Below are 23,376 nucleotides of genomic sequence, written 5' to 3' on the forward strand. Positions count from 1 at the left end.
CTGAAAATTGCACATATGCATATGAGCTGCAGTTTAATTTGCTGAATCTTAAATCAATAGTATAATATAATGATATACATTGAAATGCTAACATTTTCTGTTTGAATGGAATGCTTTGAGCTTTCTTTTGAATGTTGATTGTCACATAACAACCGGGTCATTTCTTCAGAAAGGAAAAGAGGTCAATGGGTTCATTAGAGTACCCACAAAATAGATATTTCATTAATACAATAGCCAATTAAAAGTCATTCACCAGAATTGATTTATGCTTTTTCTTTGTTCTCAGGTGAGCAATATGGCCCATAGGTCTCTTGTTTTGTCCTCATTGTCAAAGAGTTGAGGGTACATAGTTTTTTCCCAGTCCGTCTGTCTGTTTGTTTGTCCCCCTAAGAAAACTTTAACACTGCCCTTAACTTTTGATTGGTTGCAGCTAATATATATAGATGGCTTTCATGTTTAACATGTCTATTTCCTGTGAAAAACCTTTTTTTTGGTATAAACATTTTTGACCTCTTGACCTTGGATTAAACCTGCTTTTGAAAAAAAAATTCCAAACTCTTACCTTGGCCATTATTTTGGAACAAGCTATCAACTTCACATGTAGTCACTGTGACACTGTCAAGACACTTCCACTGGTATAATTTTATTTTTTATCCTTTGACCTTAGAAATTGACTTACCTTAAATATAATACATGTAATAACCTTGGCTTCAGCTTTTGAACAGATTGAATTAGGGTTTTCAAATTTCACAGGTGTATTCCTTAAATTGTGAAGATCTTCTTTTGAATATACCAACAATTTTGACCTTGACCTACTTGTGAAATATTTAACCTTGGCCATAACCTTTGAACAGTTGGAGCTCTGGCTTCACATGTTCATTTATGACAAGGCCTTTCCCTGGGTACCATTAATTTTGACCCTTTGTCCTTTCAAGCTATATCTTAGAGTTTGAATCACTTTAAAAAAAACAAACTTAGCCATAACTTTTGAGTGGAAGGAGCTTGGGCTTTTATATTCTCAAGTACAGTGGAGCCTCAATTATCCGGACGCTTTGGTTCCTAGTCAATTTGTCTGGATATGTGAAGCGTCAGGATACCTGAATTACCAGTTAAACACAACAAAATAACATTTTTAAAAAATTATGTTCCAATGAAAAATCGTCCGGATACTTAAGCATCCGTATATCTGAAGGTCCACTGTATATTTATTGTTTTTTTTCCTTTGGGAAACAACATTTCTGATCACTTGACCTTGGATTAGACTTGCATTTGAGAAAATCTAACTTGTGTTGGCATGTATAAAGGGGAATCAGTGTTGGACAAACACATCTTGTTTCACCATCATTTAAGACACAATTTAAAGTGACAAGTTGAACCTCTTTAACATTGCCATATGTATGTCTTGCTCATCTTGAAGATTCTCTCTTTACAAAAAGGTGTTTCAAAATGTCAAACAAATGTTTTGGCATTTTGTAAAACTGAACCACTAGGCCATCATTTCTAGGGCTTGACATTTCTGTTATTTGATTCTTAATTTCATTTGCATCTCTTCAGAAAAATAAAATTTCTCACTTCAGAACAAAAGCAAAAAAGGGCAATTTGATAAAAACTTTATTTTTAGAAATGTTTTCACTTATTTTGTTTCAACAGACTTATGGAACAGGAGCACTTTTTTAAAACTGTATATTTATTTAAATTTTTTAACATTTTTTGTGTCAATTTATACAAAACTAGTTTCACATCTAAGTTTAAGCACAACTAACAAAATAACATCATAGATAACATCATTGTAACAGATAATTTTTCTCAGCACAGGATAAAAGTAGAATGCAGAAAAAATTCAGACAAAAAATTAACAACAAGCAAGATTATAAACATGTGTACACGTATGTCATTCATTGCTATTCATTATTATCTTGCTCATAACTAAACTTTTTCATTTTACAGAAAAGGGATATGTGCACATATTATAAGTGTAGATGTAGAAAGGTTTTCAAGCACTTGATATACTGCTAATATGTGAACTGAGAAACTATGAAGACACAATGGTTAACAGGTGTACCTTGTCTTACCAAGGTAATTAGAAACTTGTCAGTATATAATCATGGTATATGATCTTAATTATTTTTTTCTCTCAGTGGATGTATGGATGTGTGTTTCATTAAGATATAACTGTTTTGAAATGGTGGAAAGGTTGTCCAGAGACATTACCTATAAATAGGATCGTACAAGATAAAATCCTTAAGAAAACTAAGGATTTGACTTTGGCACCGAGACCAGATTTACAGTGTTAATTTCTTTATGTGTATTTAAACCATGACCACTCATCTTTTCTAGAAGGAAGTATACTGTTAATATTTCACACATTTTTTTTGTACTAAGCAATTTTGATCCTTTCTGCAAAATGGAGCATGCCAACTAGAACTTTTAACAGTGCAACATGGACCATTGGAGGTTATGAATGGATGAAATAAAAGATCAATGAAAAATTCTAATACCTGTTTGTGGCAGTTTTAACAGTCACCAATTTACTTCATTACAACACACTTCACAATTCACTGGGTTTTATAAACAACAATGTTGCCCAAATTGCATCAAAAGGCAACACTGAAAATGAGGCAAAAGGAAATTTTGAGATACATTTCCCCCTACAATAATTATTCTATAGGCCCCCGAAACAGATCATTTTCAACAAAACAATATCAAATTCTCTTGTTTATTTTACTGGTGTGAAATGTGCAAAAATGTCTGAAAAATGAACAACAAAATGTGTTAACTTGGACAACATGAAAGGCACTGGGTATATGCAGATTGTGCGATGTTGTGATGTAATAATTCCTCCAGATCTTTTTAGCTGCCGGCCCCTGACCTTTCTCTATCACAAAATGGGACACTTAAGTGTGAACCTTCAGTCTTCCTTAATCCCTGAGCTTTATCATATTTCCCCTCGCACAACGAATGAACATGAAGTTGTAAGATGCAATGGCATATTGTTCAATTGGGTTTTTTTGTTTTCTGGGAAATGAAATGTAGTATATGCAATTTAAATGTTGAGATGCATTGTAAAATGTTCACTATATTTTCTAAAGGAAATCTTACAAACTTCATTATCGCTTCCATGTAAAACTGTGAATTGATGTTATGTGGTAAAAAAAAATTAATTTTTATTTGAAAGGAATAATTTTCAACAACAGTTTGGACCTAGGTATTGCAAGTCACAGAAAAAAAAAATTATTATTGTTTGTAAAAGTCTTCAAAACATTGGTATTTTTTCCTTGTATACTAAGTATTTTTAAATTGCTTCTCTTATGTCCCTTTCAATTAAGTAAGGCACTATAATATGCGTACAGTGTGCAATATGTATCAAAAGTCTCGGTGAACAGATATTTTAGTTAATTGCTAGGAAATTGCCTCCGATGATATTGCCTGTAATTTGAGATCTAAAAAGGAATTGAGTAGAATATAAGTTGTGTACATGTTATGCATTTTATGGAAACAATCCATTTTTTTCAACTAACCAAAGATCTAGGTAAAGATCTTGATCTAAACTAAACAGTAAATGTAAAAAAAAAAATGAAAAAGGCTTATATGTAATGAATTTAGTGAAAAAAAAAGGAAAATCAAACATTTTCCCCATATTTTTAAAAGAGAGTCAAATTTTATAACAATTATTGAAACATTACTAAAAAAATTTATCACAAGTTGACCCAAACTCAAGAGTAGAAGAGGTACATCTTGATACATTGATCTAATTTTGACATGCATTTGTCATTCCCAAATGATTAATAGAAGTTGTTGCCCTTTGCATCTGTGTTGCTCCAATTTACTGCGTGTAACAATAACAATGCATAACAACATGCAAATGCTCTACTCATAGCACAGATTCCCAATTCCTGTCTCACCAAAGAGTTTGATAATTGCTCATCAAATATGCTAGCTGCTTGACATTAGCCATATAAGATTTCTACATGACTCGTTTGTTATGAACAAGATGAGAAAAGATGGTTTTAGTTTACAGACCACATTTCCTTCAATATTGCATGACTGTGATGCGTAATCCATTAAAATATGGATAGGCATTGCAATACAGCACCTATATTGTCTTGAGAATATATTTTTTGTTAGCAAGATTGGTATCATTTTCTCTGACATTTTTCTACTTTATGGTATCACATAAGAAAAAAACAGTTTGCCATTTGTAATACTTTAACACTGACTGAACTCTGTGCGTCTGTTGTAATTTCGACAAAAAGTGCATTCAAGATAAAAAGTATAAAAGACAGATATGTTATCAATACATTGGCATTTTTATAACAGAAACTCATCATTTGATCGAGAACAATAATTCATATATGAAGTATTTAGTTTAAATCCATTTATAAAAAAAAAATTAATATTTTTTCTTTCAAGTAAAAATTATATCCAATATACAATTTACAACATTAATTGCTTTCCATAAAATTTGAGATACACTTGTATTGTGCGTTATCTATAATAAAAATAATCTAAAATTATCACAATTTTCCATGAAACAACATGAAATAACAAGAAAAGACAATTCGTAACTAAATCCACATAGGATTTGTACAGTAAATGTCAATTAATTAAAAAAAATTCTATGAATTATATAAGAAAGCACTCTAAAAATACTGATGATGCCATAAAAATCTGTCAACTCACTGCCATGGGGGCAAAAAATATATAGTTCTTTAAAAATGTCAATTTTTAAGAATTTCTAAGAGGATAATTTGTTCATTAATATAAACATGTTTTATGTTCAATAGGCTCAAATCTTTTCATACAAAAAAAAAATTAGTAGCTTACAGCAGATCTCTATAATAGTTTAGGTTTTCTCTAAAAATAAATTGAGAAAAATACTATGAATTGCAATATGTTCCTATTGTACCATATGGCCTAATAAAATAAGCCAGAGAATGAGTTGATTATACATGTATATACCCTCAGTAAAATACATCTCTTTACACAAGTAATGCAGATTTTCAAATTAAAAAACACCTGGGAATCTATCTAGACTATCAAGCATTTGATACACTGTATCTTCTATTTAGCACTTTTGAAGAAAAAAAAAAAAAAAAACCATATTATAGTGCTGGGACTGTAAAACAATTGCACTAAAACAGCAACCTGACCGAGTCTCTCCGTGGAGTGCAACCTTTTAATACAAAATCTGAAGGAACACATTTAACCAATAAAAAAAAAAAGTATGCATGTCATGTATGATAAACTAAGTCAAAATGATGGCATACTCTAATAGGTACTTTTTTCATGTTCCAGACAAGCCTTTTCTTGTTTGATCCAATATAAATTCAGATGACTGTATCAAAAGCTCTTCAGATTGCTGTTATACAATAAAAACAATGATGGGTATAGATAATAATTTTGCTGTGTAACAACAAAGTAAAGAAGTAATAATAACAAAGATATAATTTGTTTTGAGTAGAAGGGGGGAGGGGGGGGTGTTGTGGAATATCAGGTAACACTATAACGAGCCGTCTCCTGTTTCACTTCGACAGTGTCCTTAGGAGGATCGACGTGGTGACTTGACATGGTGGAAAGATGATGCTTCCTGGGGCGGTTCTCCAGGTCACTGGGGGAGGTTCTCTTGTGGGCGGGGCTCAGGGAGGAGGTGGAATTTCTGAGGGCGGACCTGTGGGGGGACTCTTTCAGCTCCAGCTGTTGTTGTTGGGAGATCTCGGCTGCCCGTTCCTGTACGTCTTTGTGCGTTAAGGAGATGCAGACGTCCCCCACTGTGAGCTTCTGGCAATCCAGTCCGTATCTATGGAGACTCCGCTCAGGCTCACACGAGGACCAACCTTGTCCAAAGACAAAGAAAGGGTGCTCTAATGTCGCCTCCACCGTCACCTGAAATTTAGATCAATACCTTAGATAATGCAGTACATCAAGAAAGTTACTTCATTTTATTAAATAAACACATTTGGAATCTGAAATTTCATTGTACAGCTTTTTGCACCTCTTATGGTAGCCAAAAAAAAAAAAAACAATCAAACTTTTCAACCAAGATAGAATCAAAATTTCATCGACTGCATGATACTTTCATTGTTAATTTAAAACAAGATATGAATGTGAAATGTATGTCCCAGCTGATAATAGTGAAACTGAAATATGACCTTGACCTAGCCTTGACCATGGCAAAACATTTTTAAGTCTCTTATTGAATAGATATGATTGGGATTAATAAAGTTGCATGGGGACAAAAAAAAGAAAGACTGACAAGAATAATAATCCCCCTTCCCCATTCTATAATGTATAAAGACCAATAAATGACTAGACTGGTATTGCCTGTCTTTACCGTATGCAGGAAAATTGTATATCGGATATCAGACATGCAGGCCAGTCTAATAAATGACAATATCAGAAATACAGAATTCTTTTTACAGAGAGTGGTGTGCAATATAACGTCAGTAATTATAAACAAGAGGCCCACGGGCCTTATAGGTCACCTGAGCATTATGCAACAACTTTCCAGTTATTGAATTTGATTCATGTTTTAACTTAAGCCAGATGATATATGGCATTCACAATTCTGAAAGAGGCACCATTGATCATCATAACAGTACACTTAGCAGTTGCTTAGCTTGGTTACTAAATACCCATACGCAGGGTAGGGGAACAAAAATGCATTCCAACTAATCAGTAATATTCAGCAATAATCAGTAGTGCCCCTAACACTGTGACATAGGTCCACACATTGCACAAATTTTAAAAAGGCACTCTTAAAATTGCCTATCAAAAAATAAATAAATGTTTTATAAATACAGGAGAGATTTCAAACAATTAATTCATTTTCAGGTAGAGCCCCCCCCCCCCCCCCCACCCCTGACCCAGGGTCCTTGAAATTCACAATGCAAGATTAGGGCCCTTGCTCATCATGACTATATAGGTAATCTGCTTATACCCAGAGACAGAGAAGAAAATTTTCAAAGATTTAATGTATTTTCACTATATAATCAATAGAGTCCCGCCCTAACATCAGAACCCCTGACCCTGGGGCCATAAAATTCATAATTTTAGAAGAGGCATTCTTGCTCATCATAACTATGTACTTAATTAGTTTATTTAATTCCTAGGAGCAGGGAAGAAGATTTTCAAAGAATTCACGTATTTTCAATATATAATCAAACTAGCCCTGCCTTAACACCAGAACCCCTGACCCTGGGACCATAAAATTCACAATTTAGGTAAAAGCAGCTCATCATAACTATACACTTAGTTAGTTTATTTAATACCTAGGAGCAGAGAAGAAGATTTTCAAAGAATTCATGTATTTTTACTATATAATCTGTCCCCCCCCCCTCCTCAACACCAGAACCCCTGACCCTGGGACCATAAAATTTACAATTTTGGTTGAGGCACTCTTGCTCATCATAACTATGCACTTAGTTAGTATATTTAAAACCTAGGAGCAGAGAAGAAGGTTTTCAAAGAATTCATGAATTTTCACTATATAATCTATAGAGTCCCCTCCCCTCCTCAACACCAGAACCCTTGACCCTGGGGCCATAAAATTCACAATTTTGGTTGAGGCACTCTTGCTCATCATAACTATGCACTTAGTTAGTTTATTTAATACCTAGGAGCAGAGAAGAAGATTTTCAAAGAATTAATGTATTTTCACTATATAATCAATAGAGCCCCCCCCCTACACACACCAGAACCCTTGACCCTGGGGCCATAAAATTCACAATTTTGGTAAAAGCATCAACATAACTATACACTTAGTTAGTTTATTTAATACCTAGGAGCAGAGAAGAAGATTTTCAAAGAATTCATGTATTTTTACTATATAATCTAGTACAAAACTTGAGACATAAAATTCACAATTTTTTTACACTTTAAAGTATGCTATAAAATTATCATAAAAAATGCATTTAGATCTATATTCAGAACCTTAAATTGCAAATTGTTAATATTCATGAGGATTCAAAACATTACATGCACCTATTATAAATATGTATGTTGAGACAGCTACAAATTCAACAACCAAGAGGAACAGAACAGAAAAGATTATAAGTAAAAATGTCTACATTGTTTAATACTAAACCATTTTTTAACTTGGAGGAAGCAATTTTACTTTTCTTTTGGAAGAGATTGGAGGGTTCCTTCAGGGTTGTCAATAAGACCCAGGGGGATTTCCCTGCTTAAAATGACATAATCCCTCAGTTATTCTGGTATTCCCCCTGAGACCCCTGTTAGGGGAGGAACCTCAAACGCCCTTCTACTTTTTCCAATGTCTCCAGTGATTTGAATTCTTATAGGGACAACCTTGGTTCATACACGTAATTGGAAGAGGCAATGCATCCCTTCCCCCTTCCTACAGTCCTGCAATAGTTTGTGCTAGACTGCTCTTAGTACTAAACCTGTCATTTGATAAACATGATAAAATTTATTCAATGGAAAAAAATATGCGTTTTAAATCGCCATTCATTTCCATCTGTTCGGCTTTCAAATTACATATGAAATATAAAATGTAATTTGAGACTTTTCAAGTCATTTTAATGTCATATTTTTAAATCCAAAACCTTTCAAGAGCAGAATGTTTTCTAATATTGATGAGCAAACTAATCTTCTGCCCCCTCATTCCATGCTCGGTTATGTGACAAAACCACCACCGATGGAATTATTAATGGTGGCGTGGGAGTGCAGCCCCACATTGTCAACAAGTTGACGATTTCTGATCAATACGGGACGAACTGGGAGCATTGATTGTCACTCGCTGTCTGCACTGACATGTGTAAGGCGGCAATTCAGCAGAAAATAATGTTTACACCCTCCAACATTTCTGCTGATATGCGATTCATATTAAAAACCCAATCTTACCAGGGGAAAGGGGGAGGGTGTCTCAAATGTCTTCTTCTAATTAAAGCTAGATATATCTTTGCAAGACCTTCTATTGATTTTAGCTTCTAGAGACATTGCAGAAAAAAACAATGAAAAGTGTAGGAGAGACATTTTAATTATTCAGAAAATTTATTGGCTATTTACATTCTGCTGCTGCCTAATATAAATTTACTTAATGGATGTTCAAAGTGACATTTATAAATTTTTTAGATCATTGCCCTTGTTCCAGAAAATTTGCAACAAAAAATAAAGTCCTCTAAAAATATTAAGCTATTTTTATTTTTATGGATCAATTTATATTGACATATATGCTTGTGCTTGCATTTTTAATGAAATTTAATCTCAAGCTTTGTAAAATTATGCATGCTAGAAAAATAGTAATTTAAATTATAACTTCTGTCTTTCTCAAAAGAAAGGAATTGCATATAGCTTTTTTACTGAGAAAAAAATTCCGAAAAGACCGAAATTGAGAATCAAGTCGATCATTATGAAAATAATCTTGTTCTTTCACATCACTGCAAGTGCAGTACTAAACTATAAATACCATTTCAATTTCCTAAAATCAATCCTCAAAATAAAATGTTTTATTTCAGAAATGAGTATTAATTAATGGCATATTATAAAAAATTTACATAGGTGTCAAAAGGTTCACCTTTCATGCACTATGACATGAAATCCTGACATATTTATTCTTAGCAATGCTAATTATTTCTCTGATAATGGCAGAATTATGGGATTGTTAACAGGCTTAAATAAGAGTTGAAATGCAGACATTTACATAACTGCACAGTATAGCTCTGACAACAACTTTCATTACTATTTTATTATCTGTAGGTCAGTATACTGTCAAAGAAGTTAATTACACAAGGTAGCAATCTCTTTATACCCAACACCACAGATTCCATAGCATACTGAAAAATCATATTTAATGCTACTCACCTGTACTTTATGTTCCCCGACCACAAAGCCAAGAATGGCCGTACTGTGGTCTGGATTGAATTCAATTTTCACCACAGTACTGGAATCTATTTTGAGATCACTGCTAATTTCTGCACTCTGTACAAAATCATCGGTTTGCAAGTCCTCCACTCGTTTTAATTCCCCATTACTAAGCTGTATAATTGATCCTTTCATGAAATGGGGAGGGTAATGTAACTGTGCACTTGAGCCCTGTGTCATGGCCGGGCTCTGTCGCATGGAGGTCTGTAGAGGCACCATGTGCACACTGGGCCCCTCGTCCATGGAATGTTTGGTCGACACCCCACCGTGATTATTTTTTGATCGTTTTAGGGCCGGTTCATCCCCCGTGTAGGTGGTGAACCTTGAGTCTAAGTGAGAACTCTGTATTGCACTGTCCGAGGGACGAGTCAGAATACGGTGTTTTAAACTCCCCTCCTTCCCACTAGGCACTTTGTAGCTGACCTCGCGGTGAGAATCCCGCCGAGGTGGGTCCTTAAATGAAACAGATTTACCTCCAGAAAATTCAAGTGATGAAAGACTTTGAGCACGCTCATCCTTCAGACGAGATATTATTTCATGTTCTTCCGGTAGCTTCTCCCTTTTCAGGTCTGAGTGAATGATCTCAGCCTGACTAGCTCCGTGGTGAGCGTCGGGGCTCGGAGACATTGAGGCTGACATTGAGCGCGGGTGCGAGCTACTGAGCCCCGAATACTGTGTCACTGGACCGTAAGTATTGCGTGGAATTTGGGTGTGGGAAGTCTGTTGCACCACAGTGCCCATACTCTGTAACACAGCGGAGTAGGACTCGATTTGTGGATAAGGTCCAGAGAGAATACCGGACCTCTGTAAATTATATGGATTCTGATAAAATGTATTATAATGTGCTAACGATTGTAAGTGTGATCCTTGCACTGAGGAAGGACTGTGTCCTTGCAGCGAGTAAGGAGATATTGAGCTGCTAGCACTACCCCCTGGGGAATACAAACCAGGGTACTGACTATTTCCATGGGTAAGAAGTCTAGAGGCAGCTTCGTTCATGGGGGGTCGGAACACCCCCGACATACTTCCGGGTGAGGCTGCTGAAGCTAACATGGTCGTAGAGAGGGATTCACTTCCTATGTTGCTGGCATTACTTATCATACCTTCGGAAGGCCTCGGAGGTGAAGCTTGATTGTTAGAACCATCGTGAAGCCAATTGATATTTTCACTGCTATTATGAGGAGCACTTCCAGTCATTCTACTGAACCCATTGTTGTTTTTATTCATTCGTTCACTACTGTCATTTTTCAGGTCCAGAGCCTCATTGTTGTTTTCCTCGATCCTGGCTTTGATTCTCTCCCCTTCGCTCACTTGTTGCTCATTGCCTCGCTGCGTCTCTTTCCTCTGCGTCAGTAGCTGACAAAGGGTCTTGTGATGCACAGATTTCGTAGATGGAGCAAAGCCATGTCGTACATCAGAAATTGAATTAATGGAGGCTGCATTCACATCTTCCGTTTCTGAAAATAAAATAAATAAAAAAATTAAACTATCTCTCTCTGTAATCTATTGAATTTTCCTCATTTCCAACTTGAAACATATAAACCTTGATTTTTAAAAAATCGGAACCCATTTACAGATAAAAGCTCTCTTGCGTACGTCACCAGATGGATTGATTCCTATTTAGCTTGCACAAAAAAAATCTCAGGCAGTTGTGTAATTTGTACCACAGTAATATTGATTTACATAATCATCATATGCACTTTTGAATACTAATTATAGCCATGTTATTTCAAGACCAGAAGAATGTTTATATATATATAGCACTGATAAGTCATAACGTGAAGTTTATAAATATAAATGGACTTAGACCAAACACTTCCTCACATGTTTGACAGGAAAAACAGAGTAAATATATAAGTATGTATATAAATAAACACATCATAGTCATACCAACCACTGTTTGTAGTAGTTATCAGTGCTTTACTAGGTACTGCATGTCTACATACATTGATAGTAGTAAATCTAGTACTATATATATATATAGGAACAGGACATTCTTCCCCACGTATTTAATGCAGTGACTAGGATATTAAATCTCTCACTCACAGTACATATATGTACATATGTATATATATTAACTATATAAATATACACATGTACGAATAAATCCTTGAGGAATTTAAATGTCTTCCTAATCAGTCCATTCATCAGGAATTGAATGAATGAAATACAACAAAGAGATCACTATTGACAAACTGCCAAAGCTGGAAAATACTAGGGCAGTGTTGGACATTGTTTGAATCACTCTGGGATTAGAAAAAAAACAGGCCCCTTATTGATTGCTGTGTGTGTTACTGCTATAGCCAACTGCATGGACTCTTTCATGCACATCAGTGACCACAGAAAGCAAATCAATATTAGACTGACCATAACTAAACAGCATCCATCATTGATTAGACCAGGGTCATAAACACACAGTAAATTGACCTAATCCTTGGTCCTAATGTGCTGTTTAATTTCCATCAAATTGTGCAATTACTCTTCAATGTGTGAACTTCACCATTTCTTTCATGTTTTTACAGTTCCAGACAAAACAGTTTAATGGTCTTCAGACGTTTGGGAAATATACGAGGGCAATCCAAGTGCATTTCCAATCACATGACCCAGTGTATGCTAGTAAAGCCAGTTTTGAAACATTTTTCTGTGTTGACGCCTACACAGCTATGATTTTCCTCATCCAAATTACCATTTTTCATGCACCAAAATGTAATTCATATCAACTTTCATGGCCAATATTCTAACTTATTGATAGCCAGTAGCTATGATTAGTATCAAAAGTATCAGTGAAATTGTTTCCTCTTAGGCTTTTTTCATTTGCTTAATATTCCACAATCATACCCAATGACACACATTATTTAAAAAAACCATTTGTGCACATTTTGATAACAAATGCAGCATTGTCCATACGAACACAATTGAACTGCATCCTGTTAAATCAAGTTTTTCAAGCTTTTATCTTCTGCCTTTTCACCATCTCTCTCTCTCTCTCTCTCTCTCTTTGAGCAAGCTGTCAGTAACCTTCAACCTATGACCTGGGTACTTTAAACATTTTTCACAAGCTAATTTGGAAGATTTCCCTAACCAAACACACCCCCACAAACTAAGAATCAGCTGTATTATTGAAATACAGTAAAATACAAGTCTACATCTACATGAAGGCAAAGAGATTAGAGTTGTTGATATAAATTCAGAGGTGATTAAATTTCTATACTGCAAACTGCACCTTAATTTACGATGGTTCGGTAAGCAGACTCAGATTTAACCACTGACCAAAATATCTTGAAGAAGCACTTGAAAGAAAGTGCAGAACATCATGCACTGAAGTCTGTAATAAAACCTGACCGATCTTTATAATGTGTTAATTAATGTTATCGATAAATATGGAGATCGACATACAGTTATTTAACTCAACTCACAACATTAAAAAAACAGAAGCATTTGAAAAGCATTTGAAAACATCAAGGTTTCATACATGATGCGAATGCAGTTTTAAAATAATTATCACTTTCTTACACGTGATTGCGAAAAAAAACCTACACTAGAATTGTAACTGCATGTTCATTTCCAATCTCCAATACTGTAACCCTTCACCACTCTGAAATATTTTCCAATGAAAAACAGCATTTAATGGGCAGTAAAAGTCATTTAATTGCTTGTTCCGACTTCATTTTGCCAAAAATATTGTCATGCCTGTGGAAGAAAAAAACCAAAAGAATGCCATCATAATCACTTCTCTCTGTTTGTCAGATGAGTGTTAACACAACTGCACTGAGGAGCAATAAAATAATCATCAGAAATTCCACCTTCATAATTGTTTGGCAAATAATTATAAAAGCAGACTAATTGCACACGCATTAATTCACACAGACTGATTAGAAGCACCGTGTCAGGAAACACCTTTTTGGCAGAAGTACGTATTGCCAGAGTATCACGCACACTAAAAATATCAACTAATACTTATAATGCTCACCTGTGAGGCCAAGATATATATGGAAATGACAGTTACATATATTTATACAATACCCTCATCATAACAAGAGACCGTGATTTTCTATACTCAGTCTGATCAATAATTGACAAGGCCAGAAAAAACATGTTAATTACTAAATGACAACTGTACGATTCTATTTTATTATATTTTTACCTTATTGAAGATTTTTCAAAGTAATTGGAAGTAAATGAGATCAAGTAATTGAATGTATTTAAATACTGGATTTTCAATTACTTTTTTATTTATACTTTTTTTCAAAATGAAAGTTAATATTTTAAAAACTTTTAAATATATAAAATGTTTTATAAATCTCAGTTTTCCCTATTCCCACTTGCAAATTATAACAATGATTGCTTAGACAGTTTTTTGTTTTAGAGCAATTAGACTAACTACATCCCCTTTTAGATTTACCGGTACCTGTATTCTGTTCATTTTAAGATAGAAAATAATGAATGGAATTGTTGACAAAAAAGATTAAAAATGCATGTTAACATAAATTTTTTACAGTGTGTCACACTCATTATAAGGTCTAATTTTGACCAGGTGTGAACCCCTAGCTATCATACCCAAGAACAAAAACATATCTGAATGAAAGTTTTCGTTCGCTATAGAAAAAACTTATTTAAAAAAAAATATTTTAATTTTTTTTTAAAAATTCAAAGTAATTGAAATGTATTTAATTACATTTGTCAAAGTAATTGAAAGTAATTAATTACATTTGAAAAAATCTTTGCAAGTAATTGACAAAATTATCTTTTTACATTTCAAAGTCCTGATAAAAATGTTACAACCATTCAAGAAATTGTGTGTTACATAAATTTTTTTCATCTTTTCTGGATACTTGCAAACTTTTTATTTTAAACTTCAAAAGTAAGTACTTGCTTTCCAAACTTTTTAATTTCAGTCCATGATTCAATTGTGTGCATTTCAACAATTATTTAAACTTTAAGCTCATGAGTTTTTAACTTTGTTTCACGATTTTCCAATTTTGTTTGCAGCTTGACAATTTATAATCTATGGCTGTGAAGTCAATAAAAAATTAGATTTAGTCAAGACATGTAAAGTCCAATCTTACATAAAGTTCAAATACAGCATTTGACGTAACAATATATACATCTGGAGAGAGAGAGAGAGTTCTACTTGATTACAGAAAAGTGAAAATCGAATGATAAAAAAACATGTCAGAAACTACAAAATTAATGACATTCTTTCAATTTCAGTAAGACTTCACAACCAAGACCTTAATCCTCACATACCCACACCTATTTCTGAGTTGTTATTTTTAGATTGTTCTGAGGTTAATATCAACTCATGATAATACGACATCTCTGATTTACAAAAGCATCGAATATCAATATTCTCATGACCTGCGTGCAGACTCCCAAAGGTACATGTAACCTTATCCCATAGAGAAATAAAAGTGTGTCTGTTTCAAACTTCCTTGACATATACACCTGACCGCCTAAAGGGCAAAAAGAGCGCAAAAAAACCCCTTCTTCTCTGCAGATAAAAACTAAGCTTTAGTTTACGTTGCTTGGTGGTGTTTAACAAAAAATCATTAGTGTTAAATGATCAGACTTAATCATTTGAAAAGTCTGGGTAGCATACAGAATTGATTGGAGTCTTACAAAGTTACCAGTTTGCAATGTAGGTCATGTATTCTTTTTATCATTGATCCAACCAATTCAGTTAATTTAAGCAAAAAAAAGAGAAGGATATAGATTTAGCTGATATCATCATATGCCAACAAGAGGGCATAATCAACGAGATGTTATATCGACCATAGTCTCACCTTAATTAAAATTCCAGAAAAACAAACCGAACACAACAAAAACATACCTACAAAAGCCAGTCAAATGTTTCAAAGTTTAAAAAAAAAAATACACTGCAGAATAGAATACAAACAAAAAATTTAAGGAATGGGTGCAGGACCCATTTACGCTTCAAACTCCATGTATAGAAAAATATTATCTTTCAGAGTCAATATTTAAATACAATGCACAATGCACAACAATGAACTAAATATAAGCCACTTACCATCTATCTTTCCTTCATAGCAAGGAGGATACGTAGTCTATTCATAAATTTACACGAACACAACCCAAAATGTTTTATCCATTGTTCATGATTTGCATGTTAAAGGAAAAACCAGTCTGTGCTATATTTGTGCCTCTAATCCTTTGTGAATGCAAGAAAAAAGAGCCCTTCGAACGACAGAATTCTTTCGGTAGCAGGAGATTTAACCTTTTTTATCTGCTGATAGTATTTGGGCAAACTATGAAATTCCTTGGTGTACTTTGCCAAGCATGTGCACTGAAGCGTTTTTTCGTCTCGTTTCAGCTATAAGTATATTCATTGACGAAGTTCACTGCGTACTCTGTTGGGGCGACCCATCCATCATGCTTGTCACCCAAATCTGTGTATATAAAAATGTATACACTTCTTCAGCGATTCGAACAATATTAATTAGTTCCTTTCCATATGTGGAATGGTTGCGCACAAACAAAAGGGGCCGCCGATGACCAAGCTTTCATTCAGACTATAATTATGAATCAAAAGCCTCTCCAACAGCCAGGTAATCAAGTCACATGCCCTTCACTGCAATCTGTGTCCAGGTGTATTATGAGAAATATCGATTCTGATTTACAAACTTGTATGGCCCCTAATCTAACACGTCAATTAGCTCGAAACTCTGTATCCTTATTTAACACTTCAAGGTTAGCCTTCTTACACAATATGTTTCTCATTACTTAATATTGACCATTTTTTCCCCCCAAGTACTTTTTTTAAATTTTTTTAATGAACACTGATGATTTTATCTCAATCTTTCATTTGCACAGATGAAACAAAATGTAAGAATACAGGTTAAATTAACCTGGAAAAAAATAGAAGAGTTGAATAAACACAGCAATCACTTTGCACTCAAGGCCATAAATACTGACCCTTAAAATCCTCAGTCATGCACTTCATACTGATTAAAAAAGCAGCAGAAATGCCTAAGCTACTTAAAACTTTAATACAAGACTTCTCAAATGCCCCTGATTTAATGTAATTATGTCAGTTCATTACTCATGCAGGTTTAATTGCTCCTAGTTTCTGCAGACCTGAAACCTTTTGTTTTGGTATCTGTACATATTTTACATATTTCTTCCTCTTTTTTATCATATATCTATATTCCTGATGATGACAAATACATGTAATAATGAATACCAAGTACTTTAAAAAAAGCACTGTAATGTCTGAAAATTCAATACACAAACCGTCTGGCAGATGTTTATCAGTTAGAGTGGTGGTTCTAAGTGTTTATGTCAGGCTTGTGTCAAGTACACCAAGGAGAGAAATAAAGGCCATTAATTTGTTGTCATCCACACAACATAAAGGATGGACCTTACAGCGACCCAGGGAAATGTGTATTTGTGAATGAAAACTTTATGGAGTGCTCATTACACAACGATATAGCTGAATAAGCAAGATAGCCCGTTTATACCCTGCAGTCATACACATAATTTTACCTTGATTTAACAACTAATACACCACTGCCAAGAGCAATATTTCTGTGCCGAAAACCAAGGTTCAACTGCAAGACTACAACAGTTCAAGAATTTTACAGATTGCAACATGGTTTTAAAGTTTTACATCTACCAAAGCCCTCCTTAGCCATGTTTTGCCATTTCAGTAAAAAGAGAGAGAGAGAGATGGAGAATTTGAAAGAAAGAGCTCTGAAGAAATTAATAACATCCTACCTGGTGTATAGACCATTCTAAGAGAGCTGCCACTCTGAGAGGCTAGGACAGGAGGAGACCCCACACAGACTTCCCATGCCAAGAGTGCTGGAGGTGTCCCCCGATAAAAACGATGTACTACAAGAAGTTGTACAGGTTGATAGTAAAGAGAGCCCTCAGCCTATCCGCAGTGAGTGACTCATCAAAAACAAGGTCAAAACAGGTCTCTCCTTCTAGCCGCCCCTGGGGGGTGGTAACGTTTTAATGTCTAGTGCCTCTAGTGTGTATTGAATTTTTTCGGCAAAGAATTTTAAAATCTATCTCAGGTGTTTGTTCCTAGGAAAAACAAACAAACCAGGTAGAAAGACTTTACACCCCTCTTAGGTCAATTTATAATTCCGAATCGTGATTTGACAAAATATCAGATAACACCCCAGTGATTAAAGAGCCATGCATAAAGACAAGGAATTTGTTTCACAGGCATACAATGGGTTCTTTTTTGCTTATCAGGATTTGTGATCTGTGTGGCAATTACCACACCAGCAAAAAAACATTCAATTACTGATTTGACTGTAACACCCATATGGCTTCTAACTGAAAACGATTCGCAAGCATTACTTCCAGTCATTTTGATGGTCAATAACTCTTTCTTTAAATGCAACAAGGGCAATTCCTTTCTTTGATAACAGATTTTTACACTCTGATAAAAGATAGGAAAGAAATTTTGTGACATTCAACAAGTTACAGAAACCTGTACCATAGAATTGATCAATAAAGCCCAAACTTGTAGTATCGACAAACAGAAAAAGGAGCAAAGGATAACAAAGCAATTAACCATTAGCTCATTAATAAGATGGCATTGTTTTCCCCTTAATATTACATATTTGCAAAATAATACACATTGTCACATTCAGTATCATTAACCTTGACCTATAGCAACAAACTTATGAAATGTATTCCCAGTGTTTTCAATAAGATTTTCAATAGAAGGAAAAATAGAAGGAATAGCAGGAAACCAGTCGCGGCAATTAGGCCCCCAGCGGGTCCAGGGCAGAGCCCTGGTAGGGGGCCCAGGGGGGCGAAGGCCCCCGGCCGAAAACGAAATTCAGCATTTTTGACTCACTTTTCTTACCTCTCAGGCCATTGAAAAGCACTTTTTTTTTCACATTTCTGTCACTATCAATAATCAAGTTTTACCTAGAAAAAGCCAATTAGAAAAACAATTTTTGCCTTTTTCACAGATTTGTTTGACAGATTTTTGACAGACTGGGTTTTTTTTTCTTCTGAAAATATATCTATATGTCTATAAAAACATATAGACAACTGAAGTATGAAATTATAGTACAGACAATTGTATGGGTAAAATATTATACTGAAAATTCTACATATTCATCCCCTTTCACTTAAATTGGTCAGGACTTTTATTCATATTTAAAAAAAAAATTTAGTTAAAAATTTAAAATTTGATGACATACAGTACCCCATAAAAATTCTAATATTCTGTAATCTTAGAGTTTTCATAAAATAAATTATAAACTGATTTAATTTTTTGACATTTTGTACAGATTGTCAGAACAAAATAATTAAGAAAATGGAATTTGATACAAAATACTAGTACATTGAAACCTTCCCTAATGTGAAAACGATACTGTCCCTGTATTTCAAGAGATCTTACATGAAAATTTTGCATTTTCATTTAAGGAAATTCTGGAAGAATTTCTAGTCTGAGTCACGTCTTGGATTAACATTTGATATTGTCATTCTGAGGAAATTCTGTAAGAATTCATATATTTTTAGTAAGGTCTTAAAATTATATTGGCCTAGATATAGATATTTGCTGTTGTTTCTCCGGGGAACCCCTCACTTAATATTGAGGCTGTCGCACAATCAATTCGAAAATTATAAAAACAAACATGTCTTTTCGAAAGGGGCCATGCTTTATGCCTCTTAAGTTATGTGATATCAAACGCATGTGTTACAGAACCAGCACGTTTCTCCATGACTTCGTTCAAATATTCGTTGTCCGCGACGCCATTACATGACACTATCGATCTAATCAAACTTCATTGAAAAAAGAGCGCACTCAAGGGAAGCTACTCCAGATCATGGAAATAGTTGCGATAAAATCTATGGATTTCATGTATGACGGAAATTTCATAGCCGGCAAAATTTCTCGTACAGGCGGTCAATTTTGCCGGTTGCCGGCTCTTATTGAAAACACTGATTCCATTAAGTCTTAGCGCTAAAACACAAGACAAATGGCTCACGTGGAGTTGGAACATAAAAGAATTAAGTAACGTTTTCATTCTAATCCTCTAGAACAAACTGCTGATGATGCAAATTGTTCCTCCAATTACATAAAACTTATCAATCAGGGATTTATCTAGCTATTTTGTTTTACTACCATTTTATATGTAAAGGGGAAAAATGAGAGCCGCAGGCTCGATCTGAGCGCCGGAGGCGCGAAATATTCTAAGGGGGTCCGGGGGCATGCCCCCCCGGAAAATTTTTAAATAAATGGAGCAAAATCCTGCATTCTTAGAGCTTCTGAGGGTCATTTGTAGACCTTTACAAAGGCCACAAAAACTTCACTTTTGAGACAAAATATTAAATAACAAAAAAATTTAAACCAGGTCAATACTTTATTTAATTTTTTTCTCTCAATATCTATCGCAAATCAATTCGGTTTTTCATGTTTCACTACTAACATTGTTTTTGTTGTTACTCCATTCTTCTGATTCATAGTGATTTAAGCTCCATCTTACTCATCTACACTTTTCTTAACTCTGCATACGTATATTTCGACATCATGGACAGGGCAAATGTTTACCGATCAATATCAAATGGAAGCTTGAATAATCTACTCTCTCTTTTAAAAGCGTTTGAATGACTACGATGGGGAGTTAGGATATGCTGTTAAACTTCAATCAAACAAAAACGAAAAATTTCAGTACAATGTTTTCAATATTCTCCGTTTAATCGCAGAATTTTCTATCTGAAAAAGGGTAATTTTTCCACCTTTTTCAAGAGGGGAAAGGTACCGTTTACCGGTAGTAAAAACAACCTTGATAAATCCCTGTCAATGCACCTGATCCCGATATACCAGTTGGCACATATTGCACCTAGTTGTCTGACCTGACAACAGGAAGTCCAAACCTGGATCCGCAACATTTACAACCGAAAACAGAGGGGAAAAAAAAATGAGGTCTGTATACTACAATGTCCTCCCATTTCAAGGCTGCACTCATCATAAAACAATACAGCCCTGGGTTTTACAACCTCTGCTGTGAAATTGTGCATCTGTTGGTATGCAACTTGAAAATATTTCCCTTTAACTTTCGGATATTTTTGGATCATGCACTCACGACAAAAATTTTCACAATTTACTACATCTGAAGAGTCTTATAATTATGGCAGGTGTTTCCAGATCTTCAGCAAAAATGTGACTGTTAGAATAATGCCTATGCTGTTCATATAATATTTTCACAATATGGTACTGAGTAATTTGTGTCCATATTACAAAATAAAGGAAAAACTACAGAATTCAGCCCAAATCCTCATTACTATATGTTAGACTACCATAAAAGTTCACAAAATTTATTTTAAAAATCATTATAGCAAAGATTGGAGGTATAATAACAATGATACATATTGAATTTTCACCCTCATTAGTTAAAGGCTTTATATATATTAATTGCATGATCTGAATACCTTGAATTGCTTTCCAATTTTAATTATATATATTCATATTTTAAATGCATGTGTACTAATATTTCACCATGCAGTATTCAATTAAGTTTAAATAGCATCTTCCTATGTTGATTGATTGACCCACAATAACATATGTTTCAACTGTGCTAACTCAGAATGTTCTAATAGTCCATGACAGACAGATGTGCTACAGTTAGGTGTGTTGCAATTTAGGGTACAGTAAAACCTTATTAGCTCATAGTCTCATACTCAATGTAGCTGACAAAAAAAAACCTTTGAGATCTTGGTTAAGGATTCAAGATATTTAGGTTAAAATACATGAAGTGGATAAGACTTACAACTCACTTTGGGAAAATCCATGGTGGTTATGATACATGTATCAATATCTGAGATACAAAAGTTCTGATTTATCAATGTTTGGGCTATTGGTCTTTTAAATTAAATTCACAAGAGTATATTGATTCACATATTAAACATGCCACACACATGCTAAAATGTAACTTAATTTGTCATAAATCAGATACTAAGAAGTTAATATTAATACATGTATCATTTAATATCTCTTTTTTACTAATTTGTCATTTCTATAATCTTCTAAAGTTTATTCAATATTCAATTCATAAAAATTAAAGTATTAATTGGCTGTCGTATTTAAACTTGGTGGAATTAACTTCCTCTATGATAAAGACACGAACTATCACTCCCAGAAAAAAATGGTATGGAAATCATTTAAACTTTAAAATGTGCAAGATAAAGAGATGTGCATAAATTCAAGAATCCACTCAATTATGACAGTATGACTAAATATGTAAACTTGATTAATTGGGATAAAACATCTTAATTATGCTCCAAGGTTTTACCTACGTATTAGGACCCTATGCATGACATGTAAGCACCATAATTCCACTGAAACAGCAGCTGTGTATATCACTGTCAGAAATTATGGCCAAGGAAAAATGAGGTTTTTAAACCATATTCACAGAAAGTCTTCATGCCCATGACACAGTTTCTCAAAGAAACCACTGATCAAGTGAAATTTCTTCCAATACATTTCTGTCTAGTCAACTTCTCATTTTTTGTTGTTGTTTTGGTATATGTTAAAAGTGCATGTACTGTACGCTTAGTAATAGATATGCAAGTTCATACGTGTATGATTTTTCAAAGAATTCACTGTTATATGATCTGACAGGAAGTGATACAAGAGGTACTACATGCATACATTGTACTATTACAGCTATCAAGTGTTACAATAAGCTTCATGATGCTGACACCCAAGAGACCACAATATTGACACACTTCACATCAAACCCAAAACCAAACCAGCATAGAATATGAGGGTTAGATTCAAATTTCCATCAAGTATCTTTATTTACCTCATAACTGACCTTTGACCCTACCATATAGTGTCACAGACACCATCACAGACACCATCAAAAGTTGATGATGTAATTTTATGGATATTTAATTACTTTCCAAGTAATAGGATAATCTTGACCTTCCTTGCACTACATGTATAAAGAAGAAACTTAATACCCTTTCATGAAGTTTTAGGTAGTATTTTCCCAATCCCTATTGGGAAGGCAAATTTTGACAAAGTTCTTTTCATTGGATGGATATTAATGAGTAAAAAAGCTTCTATTCTATAGGTCTGATTCAAGGACTTATTTTACAATGCATCAATTGTTTTATGTCAAGAACAAATTTTATCAAGAACCAGTCAGAAGTAAAACAGTTAGTGTCTCCCGGTAGCAAATGCCTCATCCCATAAAAACATGGCAATTAAAGCAACACATTTAATAAACCACAAGAAAAAGACTCAAAACACTTAAAAAAAACTTTAACAAAATAAAGTACAGCCTTTTTCTTCCTACTTCCAAGAACCAAAGTTTTAAATTCTTTGACTGACTTATTTTTCCTGACCCCTGTATTTTATGGTCAGAGATTCCTAACACTGAATACAATGAATGCAAGGAACCCGGATCCTTGTACAAGGATTGTGCAATATACATGTATATCCCAGATCTTCACTCTCTTGTAAACACCCTCCAATTCCACAAAATAGTGAATCAATTT

At 34.2% G+C, this 23,376-nt stretch overlaps 1 protein-coding gene across 6 annotated transcripts in view; it reads right to left on the reverse strand.

Annotated features, from left to right (window-relative positions):
- Window positions 1-3,772: 3,772 nt before the first annotated feature.
- LOC134261379 (ataxin-1-like) overlaps window positions 3,773-23,376 on the reverse strand; it is a 43,172-nt gene continuing 23,568 nt past the window's right edge. For 3 of the 6 annotated variants that reach the window (XM_062743820.1, XM_062743822.1, XM_062743823.1), the window contains 2 exons: window positions 9,820-11,336; window positions 3,773-5,883 (listed from right to left, as the gene is read on the reverse strand). In XM_062743820.1, coding sequence (XP_062599804.1) covers window positions 5,491-5,883; window positions 9,820-11,336 — 1,910 coding nt within the window. In that variant the 3' untranslated portion in view covers window positions 3,773-5,490. Of the gene's footprint in view, window positions 5,884-9,819; window positions 11,337-15,907; window positions 16,298-17,613; window positions 17,758-22,167; window positions 22,387-23,376 lie in introns of those variants that run through there. The other 3 variants (XM_062743818.1, XM_062743821.1, XM_062743824.1) reach the window with 3 other exon arrangements.

This window comes from Saccostrea cucullata, unplaced genomic scaffold (assembly GCF_032062105.1).
Source record: "Saccostrea cucullata isolate Sc308-1 unplaced genomic scaffold, CSIRO_AGI_Scuc_v1 ctg627, whole genome shotgun sequence".
Classification (NCBI taxonomy): domain Eukaryota; kingdom Metazoa; phylum Mollusca; class Bivalvia; order Ostreida; family Ostreidae; genus Saccostrea; species Saccostrea cuccullata.